Below are 13,459 nucleotides of genomic sequence, written 5' to 3' on the forward strand. Positions count from 1 at the left end.
GAATGTATTTTAGTATATGTTGAAATATTGAAGGAAATTATAGCGCTAGTATTAAGAGTAGAACTAGAGCTACCATACGTGTGTATTAAATATGGTTGATTTTAGTTGTTACTATGAAATAAAAAGATGAATTTTTCATTTTAGCTTATGTACTTATGTTATAATCGAAGTTGTTGTTTTTCTTAAATTTAAAGTGGCTAAAGTACTGCAGTTTCCATAACTGATAAAGCATACAGTGGAGTGTGGTTTTAATTTAAAACTTAGAATTCGAAAAAAAAATACGAATATAAAAAATGGGATAAACTAAAAGAATGTCGAAACGGAATGCCCTTTGGTTATGACTGAGAAAAAAATGCTAGTTGAATATAATGTTGAGGGAGAGGATGAATGACAGCTTGTTACTTAAGTTTAAAACCTGCAGCAGAAATCTTAAAACTCCTAATACTAATAGTGAGTAATACTACTTACAAGTTACAAGAATATCAATGTATTAAATTAAAAATGGAATGATGACTCGGAATACTAACAAACTAGTATAATCATGAATAATTAAGGATTGAAAGAGTAATCTGAAAACCTTTGACACAGTTTAGTAAAACTACAAGTAAACCAACATACAGAATGAAACTGAAAGTGGAATGACAGGCCAGTAATAATAATAAATAAAAAATATATATATAATTATACATAAGTAGGTAATGACAGCTTCTATCTTAAAATCCTCAACAGAAATCTTAGAAACCCAAATACCATTCCTTGCAAATGAATTAATGCATAAAATAAAAGTGGAACTACAGCTATTTTCCAGAGAATGGTGGACTGGTGGTACTAAAAACGGAAAGTGGAGCATTTGATATATCCACCCCTTTACTTTAGTTAAAAGGTAAAATTTTCAAAAATATGTTGTTTTCATATTTCCATGTGCACAGTGATGCTCAAGTGAGTTTCTAACTTTTGCTGCCCCTAAGGAACAAACTAGGTTAAGTGAAGATTAAGAAGCCTGTTTGTCTGATTCTCTTACAGGAATATCAACATTGTTTTGAATTAATGAACTAATTATTCTTGTAACCCAATCAGTTAATAGTTGTGGATGAACTTGATCTGCAGTGCCTGTTGGCCAGCTGATCTAACAAGCACCAGTCCCTTTTATTATGTCAGGAACTTGACGGTTTAATTACATATTTAAGATAGTGTTGAGGTTAAGAAGAGCAGATTTTTACAGAGATTTCTCATAGATTTACAAATGTTTGTTTTTATTCAGTTAATTTGTTCAACAGAAGCCACATTGATTTTCACTGATCTATTTTCTCTTTGTTTAATGCAATGAGACCTCCTATTAAAATTCTTGCATTAGAATAGAATTGCTTGTTTCTGCAGGTTAGGGTATTTTCTTACATTTTATTTAAATTTTAAGTAGGACTTTGAAGTTATCTTGCTTTATTAGGCATTCATCTTCCATGAGCAAAGTTTAGATTCATTTGTTTAAATTCACTTTATCTAATGTGAGGGCTATAAGGCTCTTGTAATTGCTTCAGAATTGTTTACATTCACCTTATACAAATGAGTTGCAAGAGTTCATTTTCATTTGGGAAGTGTAATTGTTAGTCATTTAAGTGGAGTTATTTTATTAGTTTAATCTAAGTAAGGACTTGTATTTCATAGTTCTAGTGTGTTTACTTAAGTTAAAATGAGAGTATCTTAGCTTGGAGTTATTTTTATTTAATGTTTTCATTTCACTAAGTCTAACTCACATGGGGAAGTATACAGATCATCAGGAGTATTTTGGTATTAAAGTCTTCATTCAGTCTTGTAGATTTTACATTTTCTATTCAAAACTTCAAAGCATACTTGATCACTTGCTCATTGTATTGTGTGAGTGAAGTATTATTTGGTGGTATTGTTAACTGTGATTCATTAAGTATTTCTTTGCACAAATTTGTGTCTTGTCCTCTTTCTCTGTGATGTAACTGTTATAACTTGTTAAGGAGTTTACCCCAAGCCTGAGATCTGAGTGCCCACAGTAATTAGTGGGCCTGATTTTTCTTCTTTACTGGCCATATGCGAGGTACCACACATGAATAAGGAATAACAGCTTGTATCTTAGGCCTCAAAAATTGTTTTCTTTGTCAACTCATTCCACTTTAATTCTCACTCGTCGTGCATTTTTCAGTTATGTACTGCATTTTAAGCGATATATATTATAAATACTGTGAAAAGTAGGACAAGTCATTCAGCAAAGTACTAAGAAATTGGCTAAAACGAAGAATATGTATAACGGAGAACAAAACTTTTATTTTTCATAACTTTGAATATTTTATCCATATAGTATTCTAAATAACTATTTAACCTTGAACACTTCAGCCTAGTCTATTATATAAATTCAATACTTTTTCGTAATGTAAATTTTTTCTTAACTTAGTCTTAATTTTAATGTAGCTATAATACTTATAAAATCTTGAACATTTTAGTCTTAACTGTATGTAACTTAAACTGACCTTTATATATAATTTACAGTTCCCACCATTTACTCCAACTTGCTTTCATCAGATGTCAGCTGTCTGCTAGCTGTTTGATACTTTCCCACAGGACCAGAGCATGTGTGGCATTTGGTACATCTTGTCCCTTTTCTACTGTTTAACCATTTCACAGTGCTTTTTTGTTGGATTATAATTTTGTAGGTATGCCCATCTACCTTGGGTATTACCAGAGCAGACTAAGTTTCTTGGTTTAGAGACATCCTTATCCCTGTTTTAATGTTGTTAAGTTATCTAAATCCCCTTTCACATTCAGCTGTTGATTGCCAACATAATGTTTACTAGGAACAAAATATGTCTTAAGTACTCGGCACCCTCATTAGCAAAGATGCTTTCATATGAATCTATAACAGGTCTGTTGAGATTTCTAGTGATGTCTTTTTCAAGTCCAACCACTTTTCCAAGACCTAATCCTTTTCTTTTTCTAATAACAGTGTGTAATTTAACTTGATAATTTCTTCATCTCTGTAGCCTTTGATCTCTCAATAACTATTATCCTTACTTAGCTAAAGGTGAAAATTGAATATGTTGAACAGAGAACGTGGCTCTACTTCAAGGTGTTTTATGATTCTCTCTTCCAGGCAAAATTTTACTGATGACAATAGCTCATCAGTGTAATCATTTATTTGCTCTTTTTATAGTCATTTCTACCCCCTCTAAATTCATACAGTTTCACTGAGCAATTTCCTAAACATTTTGCCTTGTCTTCTTCTCATGTTGACAGATGTTTCCCTCAGTTCATTCACCCTCTTTCATAGTTTAGAAACCTGACTTTTTTCGGTTGAAAAAGGACTGAAACTTCAGATAGAAAATGTGTCCAGTATATCATGAAATGTAAGAATGTTAAAACCTTTATCTTTTACATATCTCTCTCTCTCTTGGTACCATTCCCATATAGGGTGTTGGTGAGCATGGTCTTCCACTGATCCCTGTCTCCCATTGCTCTTCTCATTTCTATAGTGGTAATTCCTAGTTCCTTGACAATTGTTGATAGCAGCATCTGTCTTTGTCTTCCTTTATTTTTCTTTCCTGGGATTTTTTCTGTCATAATGATGTTTTCAATCTCTCTTTTTCTCATGATATGTTCTATAAAACTCCATTGTCTCTTTGTTAAATTTTTCCACAACATTTGTTTTGTCTTGGCCTTCTGTAGAATCACTTCATTACTTGTATTTGTGTTCCATGATATTTTAAGCATTCATCTAAGGAACCACATATCTACTGCATCGATGCATTTCTTCATTATTGGTAATACTGTCCAACATTTGGAACCATGGAGAAGGATTGGATGAACATAGCACTATAGAACTCTGTCATGTTTCAATTATGAATTTGTTGGTGAATATGGTTTTGATTTCCAGAAATGCTTCTTTTGCAATTCCTATTTGCCTTTTGATTTCATGATCACATTTTCTGTCTGATGATATCCAGCCTCCAAGTTATTTAAATTTATTTACCTGCTTGATTGTTTCATTCCCAAAGGTTAAACTATATTCAGGTATTTCCTTCTTCTTAGTGATCATCATACATTAAATTTTCTTGCATTTGATGGCCAGTTCTTTTCTCATATTTTCCATTACAACTTTGTTGAGTTTCTGTAAATTTTCTTTTGTACCAGCAATAAGTACAGTATCATCTGCGTATCTTAAATTGTGTACATTTTTCCCACCAGCTATAACCCGATGAAGGTCTTGTATTTCATGGAGTATCATTTCACTGTATAGGTTGAATAGATCTGGTGAGAAAACACATCCTTATCTAACCCCTCGTTGTATCTTGGTATATTCACTTGTTTGATCTTCCATTCTCATGGCTGCTGGTTATTCTGATTATTCAGAGGTCTTTCCCATCTATGTCTAAATTTAGCAACATTTGTTCATGTTGTACCTCATCAACACATTTTGCATAAGCGATAAAGCAGACAAACAGATTATGTTGTACTTGGATTGCTCATTTTGAGAGTATTCTTAGTATTATTATTATTCTATTTATAGTGCCTTTATCTGCTACAAACCTACATTGTTCTTCTCTAATTTCAGGTCTTATCTGTTTCCTTGCTCTCATCATGATTATTCTGAGGATTATTTTGGTGATATGACTCATGAGGCTTATTGTTCAGTGTAGCTTACATGCAATTGTGCCTGGTTTCTTGGGCAGTGTGATTAACTTACTTTGGTCCATTGGAATATTTCCACTCTCGTATATTTCATGTAGCATCTCAGTAAGTTTGAAAATGCCAAACTCTTTTAAGCTCTGTATCATTTACACAGCTATATCATCTGGTCCACTTGCTTTATTTCATTTGCTTTTATTCACTGCTGTCCTCACCTCTGACTGGAGAATTTTCAACCCTTCCATGTCTCTTCAAATTTTTGGTTTTCGCCTTGTTTATCTTTAAAGAGATTGTTTCTATTCTATCCATCCTTCTAGGATTTTCTCTTTCTCTAAAATATAAGTGCTATGTGTGGCTTTAATGCAGCCACTTGAGGAGCATGCATTTTGTTTCCCTGTGATGTTTTTTATTCACTTGTATAGTTTTGATGGTTCATTTGTTTTATATGTACTTGTAATGTAAGGATAGTAATGGACTTGTTAGTCCTTCTAGGCCATCCCATCCACTATACTAAACTCCAATAAAAATAAATCACTCAAAGCAAGCCCTTATCATTCAGATATTTATCTAGCATTTTTTTCCATAAACTCCTTTAAGTTAACTTCATCTACCACATCTTAAAACCATCCATTCCAAATACTAACAACCTGTTAGAAAAATAAATCTACCTTTGTTCCCCTAGCCTTCCCATTCTTACAATTAAGTGCAAAAATATGATTCATCAACACTGTCAGTTCCTTTAATAATCTTAAACACCACAATCAGTTCCACTCTAACTGTTCTCTTTCAAAAGAAACCAACTAAAGAAATCTTAACCTGTCCTCATATCACAACTTTTCCTTACCAGATATCAACTTAGTAGCATTCCTCGAAAACTTTTCCAACAATTCAATGTTCTTCCTAAGGTAAGGCACCCAAGACTAAAAACAGTGCTCCAAATATGGTCTAACCAATGACATTTACAATGAAATGATAAACTCTTCAGACTTGTACTCAATATTACTGTAGATACAACATAAAATCCTGTTTTCTCTGCCAATACTAAGAGCATATTCCTCGGATGGCTTAAGAGATTTGATCAACTAGAACACCAAAATCATTTTTCTTCCATAACACTGTTAAAGTTAGTCCCATTAAAATTGTACTCATAATTCAAATTGTGATATCTTACATGCATTACTTTGCATCTATTATAATTAAAAGCTATATGCTATTTATTTACCCAACTCACCAAACAAAATAATCCAAATCCTTTTGTAAAGCAGCAGCATCCTCACAGCCAGCAACATCAGCAAATCTAAATAGTTTATTGACTATTTGTTGGTCTATATTACTGAAGTACCCCACTTATGATATGAAGCTGGTTTGACTGAACTCCAATTACAACAACAACAACCTTCTGCTCTTTTTCATCCAGCCAGTTTTCTATCGAATGAGCCAATTTATCTACCACATCTGTAGTTTTTTTTAACAAGCCTGTTATTGGCACATTATCAAAAACTTTATGAAAATCCTGATGCACCAATTCACATTCTCATGGGCATAAGCAGTAACTTTTTCAAAAAACATCAAAAGATCAGAAAGACCAGATTTTTTCCTTGTGAAATCATTTTGACAATCCAACAAAAAATTTTAAACTTTGTTAACCCTTTCGAGATGGATCGTGAGTGAAAGACCATGTCATCTCATTTGTTGACTTACATTCAATATTTTATTGAACTACTATTTCATGAATTTAGGTTAATAAGTTTGGTATCAAACTGTAGATTATAATTCAAATTTTAGTACTGTAAATTACTTAATTTCTTACTTTAAAAGCAAATATTATAAAAACACAAATAAACCTTGATTTTTTATGTCATGTGGTATGTTGAATGTGGTGCTGGTTAAAATTAGATGTTTCTGAAGTCAAATAATAAGTCTATAGTTTCATATGAATCAGAACTCAAATCACAGATATCGAAAAGTTAGAATATAAAATAAGAAGGTCTTATCTTTTCTAGTTACTAAGATATTGCTCACATCATAAATCAAACACAGTGGCACCCTGCTCACCTCTTTCCATTTTTGGAAATGCTCACTTATATATGCTTACTTCTATATATGACATGAATTACCAATCAGAAGCTCAGAATGTCCCCCTATTGATTTTCTCAGCCTTTCTAATGTACCTATTGCCATTTCTTTCTTTTGAATCAAGATTTCAATGAGGTAGGTTGTGTCTTTAGTCTGCTCGAAATTTCATATTTTTTTAGACCCAAATACAGCTTAGTTACTAAGCTTGATAAATTATAGTAGAATTCTATGGTATTGATGTAGTAATTTATTATATTTTTGGTTATTCAAAAGTATATATAAAACCTAAAAAAAAATATTGTTTCATGTCCTCCATGTGTGAAATTTTTAAAGGCTTGGCAACCTACATCAAGCAGCAACCAAGTACAAAGGTCGTAACTAGGAGAGATAATTGTTTGCTTTACTTCTTTAGTTACTGTTTTATGTTTTAAGAAAAATAAGTTTAAGAACTTATTTCAAAATAGCAATAATCTATATACATATATAATGTATAGTAATTGAAATGTGACTGTATTTTTCAAAATACTAGTCTACTAACACAAAGCCAAGACAAGTTACTTTGTACAGACCAGAGGTCAGTTTTATATTATTTAATATGGTAAAATGAGTGCACGTGAGCTGTGTCATTGTAACTTCTGTATTGTTAGCTAGGCACGGGTGAAATGTCAATATAATAAAAATAGTAAATATATATTAATGTAAAATGTTATGAGATGTAAGCTATTTTGTCTAAACATTTGTTATAATTTGTGTTCACTATAGAATGACAGAAGCATAACTTATATTTATTTCCTAATTTTTTATGGTAGATGTGAGATCGGTCAAATCTACTGAACTCATACAGAGATTTCACATGTGAAATTTCAAAATTTTCTGATGCATATAAGTATTTTTAATCTTAAAATGAATATTACTTTGCATGATAGATAGGCAACATGCGAAAAGAAAAAGAAGACATGAGAAAAACATTGCTTTATAAATCTTAAGACTTAATAAAAGAAAAATCTGATATTTTGCATATGAAAACATTGTAATGTTTACTGAGAATCTGCCCAATTTCGTTAACATTTACTTACTAATTAAAAAGTTATAGCATGAAAACTATAACAAGCACAAAATGGTTACGAGGTCAGTCCCAGGGACCAAGCCCGTGCTGAAAGAGTGAAATGACCTTGCAAAGCATCTTTTATCAGACTTTCAACAACTTTTCTCACCACAGATGTAAGACTAATGGGCTTTCTAAAAATCCTGTATCCCTCATGATTTGACTAATATATCCATGTATGCCTTAAGTTAAAATCTTCCTTAATTATAATCTAACAGCTGACTTCATTATCTTATTATAGAGTATCTCATTAATTGCATCAGTTTCATCTGGAAGTCTGTCACAAATTTCAACTAAAAGCCTTCTACAATTATAATTGCTAACAGAAACTAAAAAATTATTATTCAACCTCATTGATTTTAGCTTCAATATCCTCAACTTGAACAGGATGTACTCGCATTTTATATATAAAGCCATTCCTCCAACTCTCTTTAACATATAAAACCCTATACTTCAAGGAAATTCTTGTTATCAGAGTTGTTTACATTTAACCAGGTTTTATTTTTTCAAATTACATCAAAATTCTTTGTTCTGACCAGTGCTCGAAAGTTATCCATTTAATTTCTTACACTTTTAGCATTACAATAATAATAGTTCAGCCTGCCATTAAACCTACTTTTGTACTTAGTTCCTTCCCTATATTTTTCTCTACTCTGTATTTATTCTCTGTTATTCTGGCCCTCAGCACTATTTTGTGCATTGTCAACTTTACCTGTGGTAACCATGTTGTGCAGATGTATGATTATGAATTCATAGTTGCTCTGTTCTGGCTTGCTACCCAGTATATTTGTTGAACATCATGATAGTGCTTTACTTCTTGATCCAGTGAAATTTTAGTTGCATAAAATCCACCTGTGTTTTAGTGAATAATGATGATAAAGCTTGAATACACCTTTCAGGACATTCTCAATGTCCTCAACCCATCACAAACTGCTAGTTCTGAATTGTGTGCAGTACAATGTACTACTACTCCAATATAATTATCAGAATTCTTATTTTTCTTTTAGATGTTTATTTACTGTGTCCATAAGTAATTTCACAGCACCTGAAGTTTCCCTAAGATTTTCAGCTGTCCCATCTGTATTTCTTCAAACAAGCTTTTGACCAAAACTTTCTGGCATAATTTTCACAGTTTTCATTCTTTCTTTTACACCAGCTGCATGCTCATGATCTAGTGCCACCATATTAGCTAGTTTGGTTTTCAGTTCACCATTTTGCCTCACATGGCATACATAAGCTTACTACTGTTGATTCATTCTATTGTCAGTTGATTGATCTTTGAGGATACTAATAAATCTGTTCTCACTAGAATTTTCTCTTGTTTCCTCTTTCAAAGCCTCTGAAGTACTTATACGAATATGTTTACATGCCTTCATTCAAATAATTCATTCCTATGTCAACAACATTTTTGCTTTTAATAACTCATAACTTTGGAAACTTCCTGAATGATTCATTTTGTGTTGCTACATTGTAAGCTGTGTTAAACTGTTTTTCATAAACTACACCTTTTTTTTGTTCATCCAGCCTCTTTACACTTTTTTGCGATCTGTGTTTGGGTTTGTCTAAAATGTTTCTACCATCGATAAATTTGATCTGTTTTATGCTTATTGTGAAATTTCAATGTTTCATTTTTATATTTCACATTGATGTCTTTAACTAGTGAAAAATCTGTATTTGAAAGTTCTGGAAATTGTCTATTAACTTGACAGAACAATTAATTATTTTCATCTTTTGTTCAATGATATACTTTTAACCAGTTTTCTTATTGATATTGTTACGTCTCCGTTTGTTAATTGATTTTCCGTAACTTCGTTTCGACGAAACTTAAGCGACCCAAGTCCTTTCTTAATAAAACTGGCTTATTCTTTCCGAATATAACTTTACCGATACACTCAACTTCAACAATTGCGCTAAACAAACGCTGTAACGTCTCTCGTGCTCTCTGACTGCAGTTCAATTACTCACTGTCTATACACACATTACCGCGTCACGTTGTCCCCCTCTTATATATACCAGCCTACCCTATCTAGTAAATACTAGAGCATTCCTGAAGGAACAAGATAGTTCTAGAAACTAGAGGGCGCCACACCAGTCACGTGACCTCGATGACGCAACAATATTTTTACAGCAGACAACAATATGACACTTCAATCTTTTGTCAGGTTGCAACTGAAAATGCTTCATTAACTATAGAAAGTAATCAATAACTATGACCAGTCTTACATTCAGTTTACGCTGATGTTATTGCTGTGTACACGGTTGCTAAGGGCAACAGATGTGCTCTTGCCTGCAGCAACAACTTGCTCACAAGGCAAAGCATCTGATTTTATTTTGAGCAATAATTCATAATTATCTAGCTAATTTTTTTTGTAGTTTGAAAATTTATACCTAATATTAACTATGTTTACTTAAGCAAGTATTTTTACATCGCATTGGTGTATTTCTCCTCAAAAAATATGCAATCATACTGTCAGACTACTGACCAACAGTTTTGACTCATCCTACATTAAAAAAAATCACTTGTAAAAATGAGTGAACAAGTGGAATTTTCAAGGTCTGTATCTTCAAATGCCTAATACCATTTCTTGCAAATATATTAGTATCCAAAATAAAAGTGGAATGACAGGCTAGGAATACAAAAACAACAACAACAGTAGTATAGTCACAGTTCCAATACAGTATCTTACCACCCCTCACATGTATAGCTATTCACATTCAGTGCTGCCCTCTATATGCAAAAATATTTTTGCATGCCACAAGCCTTGAACTTCCACACACCCTTCTGTTGCATGTGACTCCCTCTATTTGATTCTAACTTTCTCTTCTGATCAGACACTGGTCTAGTGCAGATGCTTTTCAAATATGCTCTTTTCACACGTTCATTTAATTTATTTTTGTGAAGTAGTGATTTACTTGAATTACTCATTTGCTACAGTTAGTTATCTGTAGTAGTTTGCCACAATAACTTTATTTTATTCATACCTTTTTTTTTGTTTTTGAAATTTTCCCAGTTTAAGATGAGTTTTAAAGTTTATGTTACAACTTCTGATATTCTTACCACTATTTTGAGTGCCATTACCCAGGCTTCAGGTTGGGGGTGGGGTCTCAGCTGAGTATTTTTTGACTATCATTCATTGGAAGATTGATCATTATATTAGTCATCCCTTTTCTCCCAATAATGTTCAGGATCCTCCTGTATCACCTGAACCTGTTCGTGACAATGAGAATTTTGATAACTTTTTTCTCCTCATAGCTATGCCATGCCTAACTGAGCCTTTTTGAATATGAGTTTTCAGGTGTGTTCTGTTTCATTGATTTCACCAATTTCGTATTATCCTGTTCCTTCCTTATTACATGACCTCCCATCCTTAGAGTACCTTGTTTTCCCACTTTTCCCTGACATTAAGATTCATGCTGAGCATTTCATTTCTCAGTTGAGAGCTGGTGCTAGCATGCCTTGTCCTCCATGAGCTTTTTATTTTTATGCTTTGCCTTGTCATCAGGGTGATTAACCATTTCTTGATTCTCAGCAGTTGGAGTCACTTTTGTCAGTGTAGAGGCTGTACCTGAAAATCATATACATTTCTCCCACACCCAGTTTTCCTGCCTTCATCTTACCCTTATAGCTCTCCTACTGTACTTGTCTACCATACACCTCCTTTCTGAAGCACTCCACTGATTCCCTGAGGTGTTTTTTTGGGATATCCTTTCCCTTATTACCTCCACTTTGGTGAGATTGTCCTCTTCAGCCTATCTTTTCACACATGGTTTCTGTGCTGTTAGGATCTTCTTGGGAGGTACACTTCTCGATGTGTTTTTCAGGTAACATGAGCAAAAGTTTTTTCTTATTTTTTTCACACATCTTTTCTATATCATTCATATTTGTTATTTCCCTTTTTGTTCTACATGGAGAGTTAAGAATTATTATTATTATTATTTTCTTCTCTCCAACTTCACTTTTGAGAGTTATGCATTTGCAGTTTTGAGTGCTCATTACTCCAATTGCTGTTAGCTGCATTGGATTTACCGACCATATTTAAGGGGTCTGAACCATGATTATCGGCCCATGAAGTGACAGCTCTAGTGCATCGGGAATTGACCAATTTCATGCAACATTCAGAATTCACTGATGACGGTCCTATTATACCTGCTCAGGGTTTGATTAATTGGGAAGAAGAGGATTTGGACAGCTTTTTTCCCTCTCCTATATATGCCTCTCAATTGCAGGTCATTTTGGACTTCCTCCATCTTTTGTGAAATTGATTAATTAGGTATGTTCTGTTCTTATCTCCTGTTTTGTTTGGTTTCACTCCTACCCTTCTCTGAGACAAGTCTTTGGATAAATATTTAGTATTTCCTCTTTCCCTGGATATTGGGGTTCATGCAAATCATTTTGGAAAGCAACTGCTCTCTGATGGTATATGACATGCACTACACCCTTCTGTGATTCCCATTTCCATTTTCCTTGGAATCTTAACATCTCCTGTGACCTTTCTCCTATTGCCCTTATGAGTTAGATTCACCTGCCATATTCTTCCTTTTCTCCTGATGAATGTTGTCTTTTTCATGTACTTTCCTATCAGATCCATCACTTTACCATGCACCTGTCTGCACACTTCCTTCTTCCCTTGGAGGACATCATCAGTGCTGGTATGCGAACCACTCCTCATACTTTTACATCTCATTATCTTCATCACATGGCCATTTCCTGCTCTTTGGGGTTCCACATTCCTCCTGTTGCCATTTTGCACTCCTCTCTTTCTTTGTGTGACACTCAATTCACTATAGCCAACATTTTCCTGTCATGCAGTCCTTACGACTGTGAATGGTGGCACCATTTTAAACATATACTTTCTATGAGTTTACCCCAGACATTGGACAGTGTCATTGGCGATGGTAACATTGTCCAACTTGACCATGTTTTTCAATTTTTATGAGCCATTGGCTATTTTAATTCTATTTCAATCTTTTATCTGAATTTTGGACATTGTTTAATTTTAACTCAGTTTATTTTTCCATTTTATAACAATTTTACTTTTACCGGTTGTTTGGCACAAAAAATGCCAAACAAACAACCTCTTTCTTTCTGAGTGGTAAGTACTTTATTCATTTTATTTTCTTTATAGAGGCCTTTCTATCATATTTAGACCCCACTCTGTGGTAAGTGTTGTCAAACCAAGTATACTTAGTCTTAAATCCACACTGTAAGGTAGTGCTATATAACATATCACATGATCTGTGACGTTGAGGCTCTTCATACCGCAGACCTGATGTACCTTTCCAGACACTGCCAGATGTTGGTTGATCGATTCTGTCATCATGATCTCTCTGTTTTTTATAGATACTATGTCATCACATAACCAGGCCATATTATGCCCACTGTTGAGATGGGGCATTCCGCAAGACTGCTAGTTAGTATACCTCGTGGTCTTCTGCTTTATAAGTATACTTGTTCCAGGCCATATACTCATGGTCTAAAATAAGTAAAGCAGACAGGGATTAGTTCCCATCTCTGATGATCCATGGCAATCGAGGCTTTTCCTACTGCAGACCTGATGTACAATTCCAGATGCTGCCAGGTGTTGATTGATTGATTGACTCCATCAGTGTGATCATACTGTTTTTCAAATA

The 13,459-nt window shown here is 33.5% G+C and overlaps 1 protein-coding gene across 1 annotated transcript in view; it reads left to right on the plus strand.

Moving 5' to 3' along the window:
* The first annotated feature begins 353 nt into the window (after positions 1-353).
* The window catches only part of LOC106470747 (alpha-methylacyl-CoA racemase-like), a 74,626-nt gene continuing 61,520 nt past the window's right edge, over positions 354-13,459 (plus strand). The window contains exon 1 of the mRNA XM_013931313.2: positions 354-450. Within this exon, the coding sequence (XP_013786767.2) occupies positions 369-450 (82 nt within the window). The 5' untranslated portion in view covers positions 354-368. The remainder of the gene's footprint in view (positions 451-13,459) is intronic.

The sequence above is a fragment of the Limulus polyphemus genome, unplaced genomic scaffold (assembly GCF_000517525.1).
Source record: "Limulus polyphemus unplaced genomic scaffold, Limulus_polyphemus-2.1.2 Scaffold4196, whole genome shotgun sequence".
Classification (NCBI taxonomy): domain Eukaryota; kingdom Metazoa; phylum Arthropoda; class Merostomata; order Xiphosura; family Limulidae; genus Limulus; species Limulus polyphemus.